The 15,153-nt window shown below is 36.0% G+C and overlaps 1 protein-coding gene across 1 annotated transcript in view; it reads right to left on the reverse strand.

The window, feature by feature from the left end:
* STAP1 (signal transducing adaptor family member 1) overlaps positions 1-15,153 on the reverse strand; it is a 40,753-nt gene that overhangs the window by 12,358 nt on the left and 13,242 nt on the right. The window contains exons 3-6 of the mRNA XM_035293633.3: positions 12,823-12,936; positions 11,055-11,111; positions 7,608-7,774; positions 5,219-5,347 (exon numbers count right to left, since the gene is read on the reverse strand). Coding sequence (XP_035149524.1) covers positions 5,219-5,347; positions 7,608-7,774; positions 11,055-11,111; positions 12,823-12,936 — 467 coding nt within the window. The remainder of the gene's footprint in view (positions 1-5,218; positions 5,348-7,607; positions 7,775-11,054; positions 11,112-12,822; positions 12,937-15,153) is intronic.

Consider the following 15,153-nt stretch of genomic DNA (forward strand, 5'->3'; position numbering starts at 1 on the left):
TAATGTCTTCCTCTTCTCTAGTCACATAGCACTCAAAATTATTACCACTTGAATACATGGTTATTTTCTTGATTATGAACTGCTTACGAACAAGAAGTATATCCTATTCATCCTTGTATTCTAGCATTAGGCACACAATAAATATTTATGAAGTTGAGTTTTTAAAGTTTTAGGAGCTGCATGGGTGGGATCACACCTGTAATCTCAGAACTTTTGAGAAGCCAAGGTAGAAAGATTGCTTGAGCCCCGGAGTTAGAGAACAGACTGGGCAAAATAGTGATAACCCATCTCTGCAAAAAAATAAAAATAATTTGCCAGACATGGTGGTCCTAGCTACGCAGGTGTTGGGAAGGAGAATCACTTGAGCCCAGGAGGTCGAGGCTGCAGTGAGCTATGATTGTGCCACTGCTCTCTAGCCTGGGCAACAGAGTGAGACCCTGTCTCAAAAAAAAAAGGACCCTCCCATCTAATACTGTTACCTGCTAGAACTAAGCAAATTTATACTGAGATCAGAAGTCAATATCCTTTCAGTTAGTTTTGAACCAGAGTATGTTTGTCTTGAATTCCCGTGATTTGTAATGGTAAGAATGGTAGGACCAAAACTTTTTCTAGTTTTGGCAAGTTAAACAGCATTTATGTTGTCATTTGCTTGAATGACACTAATTAAACAGCTTCCTATGTGCAGAAGCTGTCTAAAACAGAAGTGTTCATCAGCTTAAGTTAGGGACAGGGTCTTTCTACCTTCTTTTTTTTAAATCTATTCAAACTTCCATTTTCAGTTAGGACTGAAACTGAAGTCTTCTATTTAGGAGACTCTTCTCATCCACCGTTACATCCAAATCACCTCTCTATTGAAAATCACAATGGGAAACAGCTCATAAATTCCAATAACCTACTTTCAAACCACCGAATAAAACCTAACCAGCCTTTTCCCTTCCTAAAAGAAAGTATTCCTTAATGTGGAAGCTTCAGGTATCAGTTACAAGTTGATGAAGGAAACATTTTTGGACACAGAAGGTTATAGAGTACCCTTTTGGGGTGGTTGTATCTGGCTTTATCTTTATCCCTTTATGAAAAGATCTTCATAATCAGACAGTTACTTTTGAAAACTCTACAATTTCTATTAGAATTCCTGTATTCCCATTAAATAAGGGATTGCTGTTCCTTGGAAGACTGAAAGAAAACTTGGTTCAAATTCTGATTCTGTCACGAGTTCTCTGAACCTCCATTTTCTTCATCTATAAAATGGAGATGGTGATGCCTTGCCTCACAGGGCTGCTGTAAGTTAATGTTTGCAAAGCCCTTAGTGCAGTGTCTGGCACATTTAAGTACTCAGTAAATTATAACCATTGTTATTACTTCCTAAATGTATTGTTTTAATGTAGTAGTTGCTGTGAGTGTCATCCTCTTCATTTGTAAAACATGGAAAATACTGTCTGTCTCAAAGTTTTTTTTGTGCCTGAAGAAAATGTTTGCCAGTACTCAATATAGGACTCACAAATGGTAACCTATAAGGGGAACAACAATTGTTGTTATTAAAAGCCATAATATCATATCATTATCATCATTCATAGCAAAGCTGTGGGAGGAAAAGTGGCAAAGGTCAAAAGGTATCTTTGAACTTTTGACTAATACGATGAAATTCTGAAACAGAAAAAGGTGGGGAAAAAAATCCATTGAAGTTGCTTAGATTTTGACTCTCTTTTTAGACCTTTTGCTTTCCTTTCATATTCTGTCTTGTTCAGCTTTTCCAAAGAAATAAAGAGAGATTAAAAAAAAACAAGATTGATGGAATTTGCTATATTAAAATTTCCTGATGCTGACTTCAAAATGGAAGGGCTTTTTTTTTTTAAAGAAAAGGTGTGCCCTTTTATGTTGTTATAAATACTTGTTCTTAGCTTCTGACCTCAATTTTTGCAAAGAAATCAATTTTGGGTAATATTTCCTACTGCTGCCTTAGCTAAAGGCTTTCCAAAGTTTCCATACTACTAGCTTGGTACCTAGTGAAAACATTTTCAAGAAAGCCAAACCAAGCCATGATGTTTTGTTGTAAGAACAGCTTTATGTCTTATGAATTCATGCACCGCTGGGCTGGGTAAAGATAGATGATAGTTTACACTGAGACAAGAGTCATCTGGTAATTTGGCTTTGAATGGCCTGAGAACATTAGTCTTTCCTCCCACAGCTGCTTTGTGAATAGATGGAGATAATTTTATTTTTATGTACTGCTTTGTAAACCAACTTGTACTTTTCAGCTAGTGTTTTACCAGAAACATTCATCTAACTTGCATGACTGAACATTTCTCCCATAACCTGTAAGAGAATGAATTGATGTTGTGGGTAACACAGGTGCTTCCTAATAGCCGTGGTTTCTACCAAATTCTTTACATTAAATTGTGCAGTATAACAAGCTAAAATTCTAATACTCTATACAATTGTTTTCCTTTGAAATTAAATGACCTGTTAAATAGAAGATATGAAATTCAGGTACTCTGAAATGCCTGTTTTGAGGCATCAGAGAATACATTTAACAAACCTTGATGTCACAGATGGATCTGGCATGTAAAGAAAATTTGTGCAATACAAATGAATTTTTCTTATCCACTTCCAGGTATAAACTATTTCTCAAAGCCTAAATAAGTGCACACTGACTCTAGTGTTAGAATGCTTCAGTTTAACCACTATACTTCTTGCTTTCTAAATATGAACTTTTGTGGGGGGAGAGCAATTAGTTCTATAAAATGTTGTAAGTTTTGATGACCATCAGCTCACAAAAGCATGAATTCCTATATAAATTCAAACTGAAACTGAGCTTATTAAATTTAGAATTATGCAACTTTGATATGAACTCCTTTTCCAGACTCTTATGAGTTTAACTTATAAATTAAATACAATAAAACTGTGAGTCAAAACTGTGACACTACATTCATATCCTAAGTACAGAAATTCATAGTTTAGTCACACACCACGTCTGTAGCAGAAAACGGTCATATTTTGTAGTTAATTGTATAGAAAATGTAATGAAAGAGTTGGACAAATCTAGACCACCTTAAAAGGGATCAAGCTTCTATGTGCAGGAACGATGCAGTCTTTAAGGAGCTAACAGGTCTTGAGATTTTGTTCATCTCATGCAGAATAGTAAGACAGGGGTCACATGTAAGTGGATCAACCACTCAATCTGACCAAGAAAGGAATAACATTAAGGAAAAGAATATCACTCTCTTTGGTGATCTAATTTTACTTTTAAGCATTTAGATTATGTTTCTATTAAAAATTGTTATCTCAATTTTTAATTCAGTACATCCTCTTATTTTTAAAAGTGGAAGTAAATGGTTAAGTATATGCTGTAGTTTATGGGATAAACAATTTTCAAAATCCTGAAGAAGGACAAACTTCTTGATTGGGATATACTAAAGAGAAAAATCCACTTTTCTCCTACAAATTATCCTAAGTTCACTGATATTTAATGGCAGTCATAACAATAAGAAAAATGATTTCTTTTGTATTTGTTTCAAGATAGTCAACTAAATTATAAATCAAATTAGGTTGTAACTGAAATATCTATTATTTTCTACCATATTTCAATAGAGTTGAAAATCCATTAACTTCAAATGTTAGCTCATAATAAACAAAACATAATAAAACCGCAAGTTTAAGTTGACAGACATTCATTGTAGAAATACACACACAGAGATTTACACACACATATTCATTTATCCAAAGAACCATGATCTGATATACCATCTAACATTCTTGCCATATGTTCAGTGTCCATGACTATTGTGTAAAGACAAATATCTGTTTACTGGCAGGTGAATAACGCTTACTGGTCTGTGGTTCACACTAGCAATGTAGACATAATGCCATGTTTTTAAATTTGTCTCTGGAAGTTGTTTCTTTTTAATTGCCTTTATTCACCATACATATCTTCATATTTAGAATTATAGATGTTTATGGGGTGGATTAGTAGATAGGTTAATTGATAGATATGTTATAGTATAAAATTTAATAAAATAATATTATCCCCATTAGGAATAGCAAATTAAAAAATCAAAGTTCTGTTTATGTATATATATTAAAGAAAGTCATTTACTGAATATTTTCATGTAAGACAAAATCTCTTTATTTAAATTTTATTATCAGTTGTGGAAGTATTAACTAAGCCAGAGTCCCCAATGAAGTGCAAGTTCTCATAGACTTTGAAAGCTGGAGTCTATTGAAAGATCTAACTACTGTAACTACACAGAAAACGTTTGCATTTAAGTGTAACTGACTTTATCAAAGTTAAACCATTTACCAGAAAGAAATTAGTAACCTTGACAAAGAGGCTCCTAAATGGCCTGTTTTTAAATAGATAAGTCAGATTATAACAACAGTTCAGTGGCCTCTCATGTCATTCAATGTAAAACCCTTGTCCCTATTATGATTTGTAGAGCTTTGAGTGATCTTTCCCTGCCCCCACCTCTGGAATCTCCTCTCCTACCACTTTTGTCTTTGCTAATTTCATTACAGTCACAATAGCCCTCTTCTTTACTTGAACAAGTCAAGCATTCTTCTGTCTCAGAACATATGCACTTGCTGCCCGGAGCACTTTTGCCCCAGATATTGGTAGGATTTATTTTCTCACTTCCTTCAGCTCTCTGCTTAAATCAGTTAATAAAGTAGGTCTTCCTTGACCGCTGTATATTAAAACAATAGCAACCATAAAAATGTGCTCCCTTTATTACCTCTGAGGGTTCCCATCTCTCTCATCCTGCTTTATTTTACTCTGTAGAACTTATTACCACATATATTTTTGCTTATGTGTTTAAGTCTGTGTCTCCTTATAAGAATGTAAACTCATTGAAGATTGAAGCCAGGATGTTTTGCTTTTTATATTTTTATTGCTAGGCAACTCAAACCAAAACAGGGATGTTGTTTGTTTTTTTCAGTGCTGTATTCTCAGGGCCAAAGTATGGCTTGACATATAGCAGCTGCTCAAGAAATATTTGTTTAATTGAATGAATAAACAATACAACTATATCCAGGACCAAAATAATGTGCTATTCCTTCTTCTTCCCTGCTGCAAATGTTAGCAATGGCTCAGTCTTTAGTATTGGTTTTATGACATTCCCTACCTATTCTTGTGTTCATTTCAGCCCTCAACAAAACACATAGCAGGTGTATTAAGTGATACTATGCTTTAAAAAATTCCATATATTTAAAAAATTAAACATACTCTATCTCCTGCCGGATAGTGATGGAGTAGTTTCTACTGTCACTGCCAGGCCTTAGGATCATATTTCCCAAGGAAGGGTTCTTCTGGAGCATCTCAGTTGCCTCTTTCCGGGACACTGTATAAAAACATCTATGGAGGTGAGATTAAAAAAAACAGAATTTACTTTTAACTGACGAAGATCATTACTTGAAAAAAAAATGCTACCAAAATAACTTTGAGAGCTGCAGTCGTTAACTTTTCTTAAAACTTCCGGCTTTATTATTCCAATTATGTAATTACAATGATCTATTATTATAAGCCTATGCCACTCTGAGTATGTTAACATTAAGGCCTTCCTTCCTTAATTCTTTCAAAACCTTTTTATACAAAGAGAACCTGAAAAGTTATCTACTGATCAATACATAATCCATTACCATTTGAAAATCTACAAGAATTAACAATGTATTCCAGTCTCAGTTGACAAATAGGTTCTTGGATAAATATCTGTTGGGGGGTTTCCTTTCAAGGATATAAAACATGTAAATGTTTCTCTTCTATGGTCTATGTTTAATATAACTGATATTTACATATGTCTGAACTCACTTCTTTTGGTATAACATGTTTTTCTATGGCATTGTTATTTTTATATGCAAAAAAAGTAAACACTTCTCATATTCACAATATGCAGATGCTCCTTGAATTATGATGGGATTATATCCTGATGAACCCACTGGAAGTTGCAAATATTATAAGCTGAAAATGCATTTAATACGCATAACCTACTGAATATCATAGCATAGCCTAGCCTACCTTAAAAATGCTTAGAACACTTACATTAGCCAATAGATGAGCAAAATCATCTAACAGAAAGCTAATTTATGATCAAATGTTGAATATCTCTGGGGCCCAAAGTGGCTCCCGCCGGAGGTCATGGCGCTCGCAAAGGCGAGATCATCAGTTCAAGGCTAACCTGAGCAACCTCATAAGCTCAAACTGATTGACAAAAAAAAAAAAAAGTTGAATATCTCATGCAATTTATTGAATACTGAAAGTGAAAGACAGAATGGTTGTATGGGTACTCAAAAAATAGAATTTATACAGAATGTATATTTCATTTGCATTATCTCAAAGTCAAAAAGTTGTTTGACCATTGTTCAACCTATACAGATCACCTGTACAGTGTAGTCAAGAAAATATATAGTCATATTCATAGGAAAAAAACCTCATAGAAAAAAGTCTGGTAGGAGGTTGGGTGTGGTGGCTCGCACCTGTAATTCCAGCAATTTGGGAGACCAAGGCGGGTGGAACACTTGAGCTTAGGAGTTTGCAACCAGCCTGGACAACATGGCAAAACCCTGTCTCTACAAACATACAAAAATTAGCCAGGTGCGGTGGCAGGGGCCTGTGGGCCCAGCTACTCAGGAGACTGAGGCGCAGTAATCGTTTGGGCCCCAGAGGCAGAGATTGCAGTGAGCTGAGATTGCACAGCTGCACTCCAGCCTGGGTGATGGAGTGAGATAGTGTCTTAAAAAAAAAAAAAAAAAAACTACCCCTCAAAAAATATGGTAGAATATCAATACACTAAAATGTTGATAGCAAATATCTCTGAGTGGTGGTGGAACAAGAAACTTTAATATTTTATACACATAATAAACATATATTACTTGTTTTATTGAGAAAAAAGAAAAATTAGCAGTCTATGTGACTTTTAACCTATCAGTCCATCAGTTGCCAGTGGTTTCAGGTAAACGTGATGGTTGGCAGGTTTCAGTGATTATAGTACTGTTAGAGTATGCAACAGAACCTTATGTCAAAGAGAGTACAAGGACAGGTTTTAGGACACCACCACCAAGATTCCAGGAGGAAAGAGCTCAGAATCTTTTCAACAATATAAAAAAATAAATGTTAAGATGTTCGTGAATTTAGCATTTTCTGGACCTCTTTATTTTCCAGCACCTTACACATTTTACCCAGGACCGTTGTCAAAGTACAAGCTCGATGACTACTCACTGATTGACGACTGGTCAGTTGAATAGAACATTCTAGGTATTTAAAATTTATTGGTATAATTTTCTGATAGGAAATCAGTCAATCATAGAGTTTGCATAGTGAAAAAATATGCCTTCTTCATAGGAGTTTTTATTTAGGTGTGAGCTTGGAAAGATTATCTATTTATTCTAAAAACGTGGGTGGAAGGGGATTTCCTGTGTGGTAAGAGGGTTGGTTCAAATTTGCATTTTGTTGATCATGACATAGAAGAGGAAATTGGCATGTACTCAGAGATATACAGTTTATCCCCAAGACTGCTTATTGTCCCTGGCTTAACAGGTTCAAGTGGCTAACTCTCCTTGATAATTAGAAATTAGTTTCAACAACTGAATGAATAAACTGCAATTCATTGTGCACTTACGCTGGCATAGGGTTCAGTACATCCACATAATCTTCAGTTGATTCCTTCTCCTTTTCCAGAGATGTACTCTGCTCTGTCTCAATCCTCCTTTTCTTTTCTCTCTCTAGGACCTCATGTAGTTTAATTACTTGCCCAGGTAGGAGTGACACATTCTGGGGAACTGACAGCTGAAACCAATGAAAAGAGTAGGTGGGCAAGAAAACAGCTTAATAACTTACAACTTTAGTAAAGATGAGCCTGTTCTGGTCTGACAGGGCTACAGTTACCTGACAGAGGTGGATGAGTAGGGAATAAGAAATAGAGGATTTTAGTCTAGGGTGGGTGCCTCAGAACTGCCTCTAGACCAACTAGAGGCAGAAAGTGCCTCCCCTTCTTCCAAGGAATCTTCCTTTTGGTTTGGTCCCACAGCAAAGAACATCCCACCTTGCACTACAAGCTGATTCAAGTAACAACAAACCGCACATTTTTCATTCCGAGCTCACTTGTTCATCAATGCCAGGGAAGCTCCAGAACACCTTCACGGTACCTTACTCTCTCACAAGTAATCCAAAATGATTTACCCCAACCACAAGGCAACATGGGATTCAGATGGAACTGCTGATTAGTTGACTGAAGGTCAGCAGTCAGAGGTCTCTATTGTGCATTTGTGGTGTGTTTCAAATATTCATTCACATGTTGGAATTACTAGTTGGAATTTCTACTTACTAGTTGGTTTTGTGGTGGTTGTTAACTTTCCTAGAGATGTATTTTGGATTGACTCACCCATATTTGTCCTTCTGATTTATATTCATACCTCCAATTTTGACCTCATTATGACCAGCTCTGTGCTCTTGGAAGGTGTAGTTTGAATGGTAGGATATTTGTTGTATGTGACACTAGCAAGTCTGTATTTGGAGGCAGCCTTGTGTGATTATCACCGAGGGGTGCATGCTTTTCAGGAGGTATACAAGAAAGTCCATTAGAGTATGTGAAGAAAACATTAGTAGAACTTTACTTTCTATTAAGTTACTATTTCGCTAATTTCTATTATTATATGTGTTTTAATATGTGTAGGAGTACACACAAAATTTACATAAATATTTACTAATAGGGATACACAATAAAAAAAAAAGCTTAGAGACATTTTAGATAACTAAGCTAATAACCAGTAAAACAATTTCTGTATATACCAGAAAAAAATAAAATAATGGGGGAAAATACTTAATGAAACACATATCTTTATTAATTGACTGTTATAGCTCAAGTACTGTACATGTTTTATTGCAACTCCTCACAGAAATGCTCAAGGTATTGTTATGCGGGAGGGCACAGTGGCTCATGCCTATAATCCCAGCACTTTGGGAAGCCAATGAGGGTGGATCTCTTGATGTCAAGAGTTCAAGACCAGCCTGGCCAACATGGTAAAACCTGTCTCTACTAGAAACACAAAAGTTAGCCAGACAGTGTGGCATGTTCCTGTAATCCCAGCTACTTGGGAGGCTGAGGTAGGAGGACTGCTTGAACTGGGAGGGAGAGGTTTCAGTGATCCGAGATCAAGCCACTGCACTCCAACCTGGGTGACAGAGCGAGACTCCATCTCAAAAAAAAAAAAGTATTGTTATCCCCAATTTACAAATGGTGATACAGTTTGGATATGTGTTCCCACCAAACCTCATGTTCAATTAGCCCCAGTATTGGAGGTGGGGCCTGATGGGCAGTATTTGGGTCATGGGAATGACTCCTTCATGGCTTGGTGCTTTTCTCATATTACTGGGTGAATTCTTCTGAGATCTAGTCATTTAAAAGTGTGTGGTACCTCCTTCCCCACTCTCTCTTTCCTACTCTCCCCATGTGACATATATGCTCCCCCTTCACCTTCTGCCATGAGTAAAAGCTCCTTGAGGCCCTTCCAAGAAGCTGAGCAGATGCTGGCACCATCCTTTCTGTATAGCCTGCAGAACCATGAGCCAACTAAACCTTTTTTCTTTACAAATTACCCAGTTAAGGTGTTTCTTTATGGCAATACAAGAATGGCCTAATACAAATGGAAAAAAAAAAAACAAAAAAGATCAAGCTCAGAAAGATTAAATAACTAGTCCAGAGTCACACAGCTAGTAACTTATGGAAAGGATGCAAAAAACATTATTTGATTCAAAAGCAATGTTTCATCTCTTTGAACTACATACAATCTGAGCTTCTCTCACTTCTTTTTTTTTTTAGATGGAGTCTCATTCTGTCACCCAGGCTGGAGTATAAGTGGCTCAAACTTGGCTCACTGCAGCCTCTGCCTCCCGGGTTAAAGCAATTCTCCTGCCTCAGCCTCCTGAGAAGCTGGGGCTATAGGTATGCACTGCCAGACCCAGCTAATTTTTGTATTTTTAGTAGAGACAGGGTTTCATCACGTTGGCCAGGATGGCCTTGATCTCCTGACCATGTTATCTGCCTGCCTTAGCCTCCCAAAGTGCTGGAATTACAGGCATGAGCCACCATGCCCAGCCATCTCTCACTTCTCTACTAAAGTTATCTAATAACAACATATTGTAAATGTTCATATACCATGATCTGGAATCATAAAACAAAACAACATTTACAGAGAACAAAATTTGAGGCAACTTGTCTTCTCTTAAAAATTCACATAGGCTGGGCATGGTTGCTCACACCTGTAATCCCAGCACTTTGGGAGGCTAAGGCAGGAGGATTACTTGAGGTCAGAGCTTTGAAACATGCCTGGCCTACATGGTGAAACCCTGTCTGTACTAAAAATATTTTTTAAAAAAACTTAGCCAGGCATGATGGTGGGTGCCTGTAATCCCAGCTACAGGCAAAGGCAGGAGAATTGCTTGAACTCAGGAAGTGGAGGTTGCAGTGAGCCAAGATTATGCCACTGCACTCCAGCCTGGGTGACAGAGTAAGACCCCATCTCAAAAAAAAAAAAAGAAAAGAAAGAAAAAAAAGAAAGTAAGAGAGACAGACAGAAAGAAAAAAGAAAGAAAGAAAAAAAGAGAAAGAAAGAAAAAGGAAGGAAGGAAGGGAAGAAGGAAGGAAGGAAGGAAGGAAGGAAGGAAGGAAGGAAGGAAGGAAGGAAGGAAGGAAGGAAGGAAGGAAGGAAGGAAGGGGAAAGTATTTTTGATGTTGTATTAGCTACAAATATCAGAATATACAAAGGACCATTGAGTCAAACTGACAAGACCAAAAAGTAGATCTCCTTTACCACCTGTTACTCCCTAGCAAATTGCCTTATTTTCTTCATAATAATTATCACAATGTGAAATGATCATCTGTTTACTTGTTTACTTTCTCCCTCTCCACCACCTCATAAAAATATGACTTTCATAAGTAAGTGCAAAGGTTTAGATCTATCTTTTTCAATTGGTATATCTTCAGCCATTTTCACTCTGTATGGTTCATAGGGTGTTCAGCAATATTTGTTGAAAAAAATGAATCAACCAAAAGCAGTGAGCGTCCTACCTCTGTTACTGTAAGAATGAAGCCTCTCCATTCTTCCCCACTTTCTGTGTTCTCTGTCTAAAGTTGAAGACAAAAGCAGATAAAGCCAAAGAAGGAAACACATGAGTGACTGAGCATAAAATAATTATGACTGAGTATAAAATAAATAATTCATTTTCTTTTTTGGCTTAGAACTATTAGTGTATACTTTTATGAAATATTTCAATATTATTTTATTTTGTCAGAGACATATATATCTGTAATCTGTTTGCTTATTTAAAACAAATAAACATGTAAGAATTTACTCAACTTAAAAAAATTCAATGTTAGCAAACGTATTTTTGCAGTATGTTAATTCAGTTACTCTCTCCATTAACAGTTAAAATGGGACTGGCTTTAAATTTAAGACAACCAGATTTGGACTTAGAAACTTCCAATTCTTATCTGTAAATGCTATTACTATGTTATTACTAATAATAACAATATCAGGCCAGGGGTGGTGGCTGAAGCCTGTAGTCCCAGCACTTTGGGAGGCTAAGATGGGAGAATTACCTGAGCTCAGGGGTTCGAGACCAGCCTGGGCAACATGGTGAAACCCATCTCTACAAAATATACAAAAAATTAGCCTGGTCTGGTAGTGTCAGCTACTTGAGAAGCTAAGATGGGAAAATTGCTTAAGCCTGGGAGGTCAAGACTGCAGCCAACATGTTTTGAGCACTTACAGTGGTAGCTACTATTTAAGCACTTCACAGGTATTAATTACTTGATTTAGTCTTCATGGTAACTTGACAAAAGGTCCTGTTATATTTTGTTTGTTTGTTTTACAGATTTCTTCATTTAACAGATATTTACTAAGTACCTTTAGGTGCTAAGCACTGTTCTACATACTAGTTTATATAAGGGAACAAAACAAAAATCCTTGTTCTCATGGAGTTTAGGGTCTAGCCAGGAACAATAAACAATAAACATAAAAGTAAATTTTAGAGCGTCAAATAGAAAGAAATGAGAAAAATTAAAGGTACAGCAGGGTTAGAGAGAGTAGGAGTACAAATAGGGGGTAGGAAAGAAGAAAAAAGTTGCCACTGTAATATAGTGGTCCAGGTAGGCCTTGGTGAGAGGGTTTCATCAAAGCAAGACTTACTTCTGGATGAACAAACGAAGAGACAAAAAAGCTAAGTAACTTGCCTACAAACACAGTGAATGAATAACTAATAAAACAACCTAAATTCAAACTTAAATTTCTGACACCAATCCTGTGCTCTTCATCATAATAACTGCGGATCATCTGGGAAGCTTGCTTAAAATGTAGGTTTTGAGTTGGGGGATGGGGATCTGAGTTCCTTAGTACAGGTGATTTCTATTACACGAAACTTTAAAGACCAGTGCTTTCAAGGTCAATCAGTAATCTCCCAGGAAAAGTCTCTGAGCATATCTTATTAATTGCAAGTTGTTCTCTTTATGTTATTACTGCAGTTACTGGTTGACTTTCATTGGCTTATTTTGAATGCTGATTCAAGAACGACCTTAACAAACACCAGGTGGGATCCCTGACTTTGTCAGAGGACAGGAGTATCTGGTTTCATGGTCCTTGTATACTAAACAAGTGAACATGTATTTTTAAATTCCAATTCAAAAAACTAGCTCTTGGCCAAACACAAACAAAAAATATTAACAAAGTATAAAACTTAGCCTCTCTTGTAATTTCTCTGTACTTCAGCTACTGGATGTGAAGAGGTGAATATTATTTTTAACCACAACCCTTTACAGACTACTATTTCTCCTTACTCACCTTCAGTTGTACTTCCTCTTTTGGTAAAACAAGGGTGAATTTTGCACAATTCTTTTCAGTTGAATTTTTGTCAGTAAGGCATGTGAGGTCTACTATGTCTAATTTGTCAACATACTGCAAAGATAAAGGAAGATAACATTACATAATTTATAGATAATACACATTAGTTCTAGCAGAAAGCAAAGTAATATCTTCCTTCCAAATGATTAGTACTTTACATGACACCCTGGTTTTCCTAATCCCACAGGACATGTGGAAATGTATTATGTGGTGGTATGCTGAACCTGGCTCACACAGATTTGCAAAAGCCAAGGGTTAATTTTCAGGAATTTTGTAAACAGGTTGTTAAACACAGCCATTATTAAAAATTAAATTATATAAATATACCAATAAATAAATTACAGTCCAATTAAAAGTAATTAGGCCAGGCATAGTGGCTCACACCTGTAATCCCAGCACTTTGGGAGGCCGATGCAGGCAGATCACTTGAGGTCGGGAGTTCGAGACCAGCCTGACCAACATAGAGACACCTCATCTCTACTAAAAATACAAAGTTAGCTGGGCATGTTGGTGCATGATTGTAATCCTAGCTACTTGGGAGGCTGAGGCAGGAGAATCGCTTGAACCCAGGAGGTGGAGGTTGTGGTAAGCTGATATCACACCACTGCACTCCAGCCTGGGCAACAAGAGCAAAACCATCCAAAAAAAAGTAATTAAAACACAATTTGTTACATTCTAATTATATTTCTACAATTTGCTGTTCTCTATGTTCTTAAGGTTATTTACATCTTCATTTCTGTATGGCAAAAAATACCATATAATGCTGTGCTTTTCTTCCAAAATATATGTTCAGTGAGATCATATTGATAGGTTGAAATCAGCCATGGTGGGAGTATTTTACACCATGAAAATTGGTAAACCTTACCAAGCTTGATTTATTATTTTGTTGATGTCCAGGGGCAGCACTTTTTTTTTTTTTTTTTTTTTGCAAAAGGCCAAACAGTACCATACTTTAGGCACACAAACAGTCTGTTGCACATTCTTTGTTTTCGTTTTCTTTAGAAACACTTCAAAGACATTTGGCTGGGTGCAGTGGCTCACACCTATAAACCTAGCCATTTGGGAGGCTGAGGTGGGCAGATCACAAGGTCAAGAGATGGAGACCATCCTGGCCAGTATGTAAAACCCATATCTACTAGAAATACAAAAATTAGCAGGGCATGGTGGCAAATAAATTGCTCACATTCATTAATTTTAACGAATACATGATGTTTTTACATAAATCATTATTTTCTTTTTACTCATTAATGTAAATGAAAATATTAGACAATATTCATATCAAATATCATATTTAATGATAATAAATTTATTATGGAAATAACAGATTTAAATGCCATTTCAATCTTTATTTGTCAAATTATGATTGCATTAGCTTAATAGTTGGTTACCAATGCAAGAGTTAGGCAAAAATAAAGGAAAGCATTCTGTGAAAATCAATTGTCATTATGAACATTACAATAAAGATTACTGTGTATTTCTCTAATTGTGTACTATACACTGTTTATATCAGTAATATTTGTAATAAGTTTATGTACATATATATTCATAATTCTTTCTAGAAAGCTATTCAACATTTATTACACACCACTGATTATGGCATTCCTATTAAGAAATTCCTATCCTATCCAAGTATAATAAAAATATTTCTTTTGAGAAGTTGGTTGGTCAATTTCCACTGTCTATATGCAATGGACTTGCCTTCTAGTAGTAGAAAGAACCACCCATAATAAGTATAGCGGGGTTTTTATGAGATAGATATATTTGCTAAATTACCCTCATTCTTGAGTTCTTTTCATCTCCTTTTATGTTTCTTTCAATTGTGCCCAATATAACTTATTTTATTGTATATTTGTAAGTCTTATTTTTCGGAGTAAGGTAGGACATAAAAATAGGTATATAATTTTTTTTCCCAGAGCTATTTCCATATTGAAGAGATAGATAGTAAGTTTGAGTTGGCCTGGTTATTTTCGATTTAACCATTCCATAATGTATATATACTTGAAAACACCGTGTGTACATAATGAACTGTTTTATATGTCAATCTTAAATAAATTTTAAAAATATGAACGGAGAGGTACAAGGGAAGAAAGAATCTAAAATTAAACAGAAGTCTTTTTCTGAGGGATTGTCTAGATCAAGCTCAGTGAGTTTTGCTGCAACAAAGGAGGAAGCAACAGAAGAAGAAGTGGCAGTTAGATAGAGTGCAGTAGCCTGATCCGTTGATTAGAGGAAAGGGAGTCATATCTTTTTGTTTTTATTTGTATCTTGTGA

This window comes from Callithrix jacchus, chromosome 3, assembly GCF_049354715.1.
Source record: "Callithrix jacchus isolate 240 chromosome 3, calJac240_pri, whole genome shotgun sequence".
NCBI lineage: Eukaryota > Metazoa > Chordata > Mammalia > Primates > Cebidae > Callithrix > Callithrix jacchus.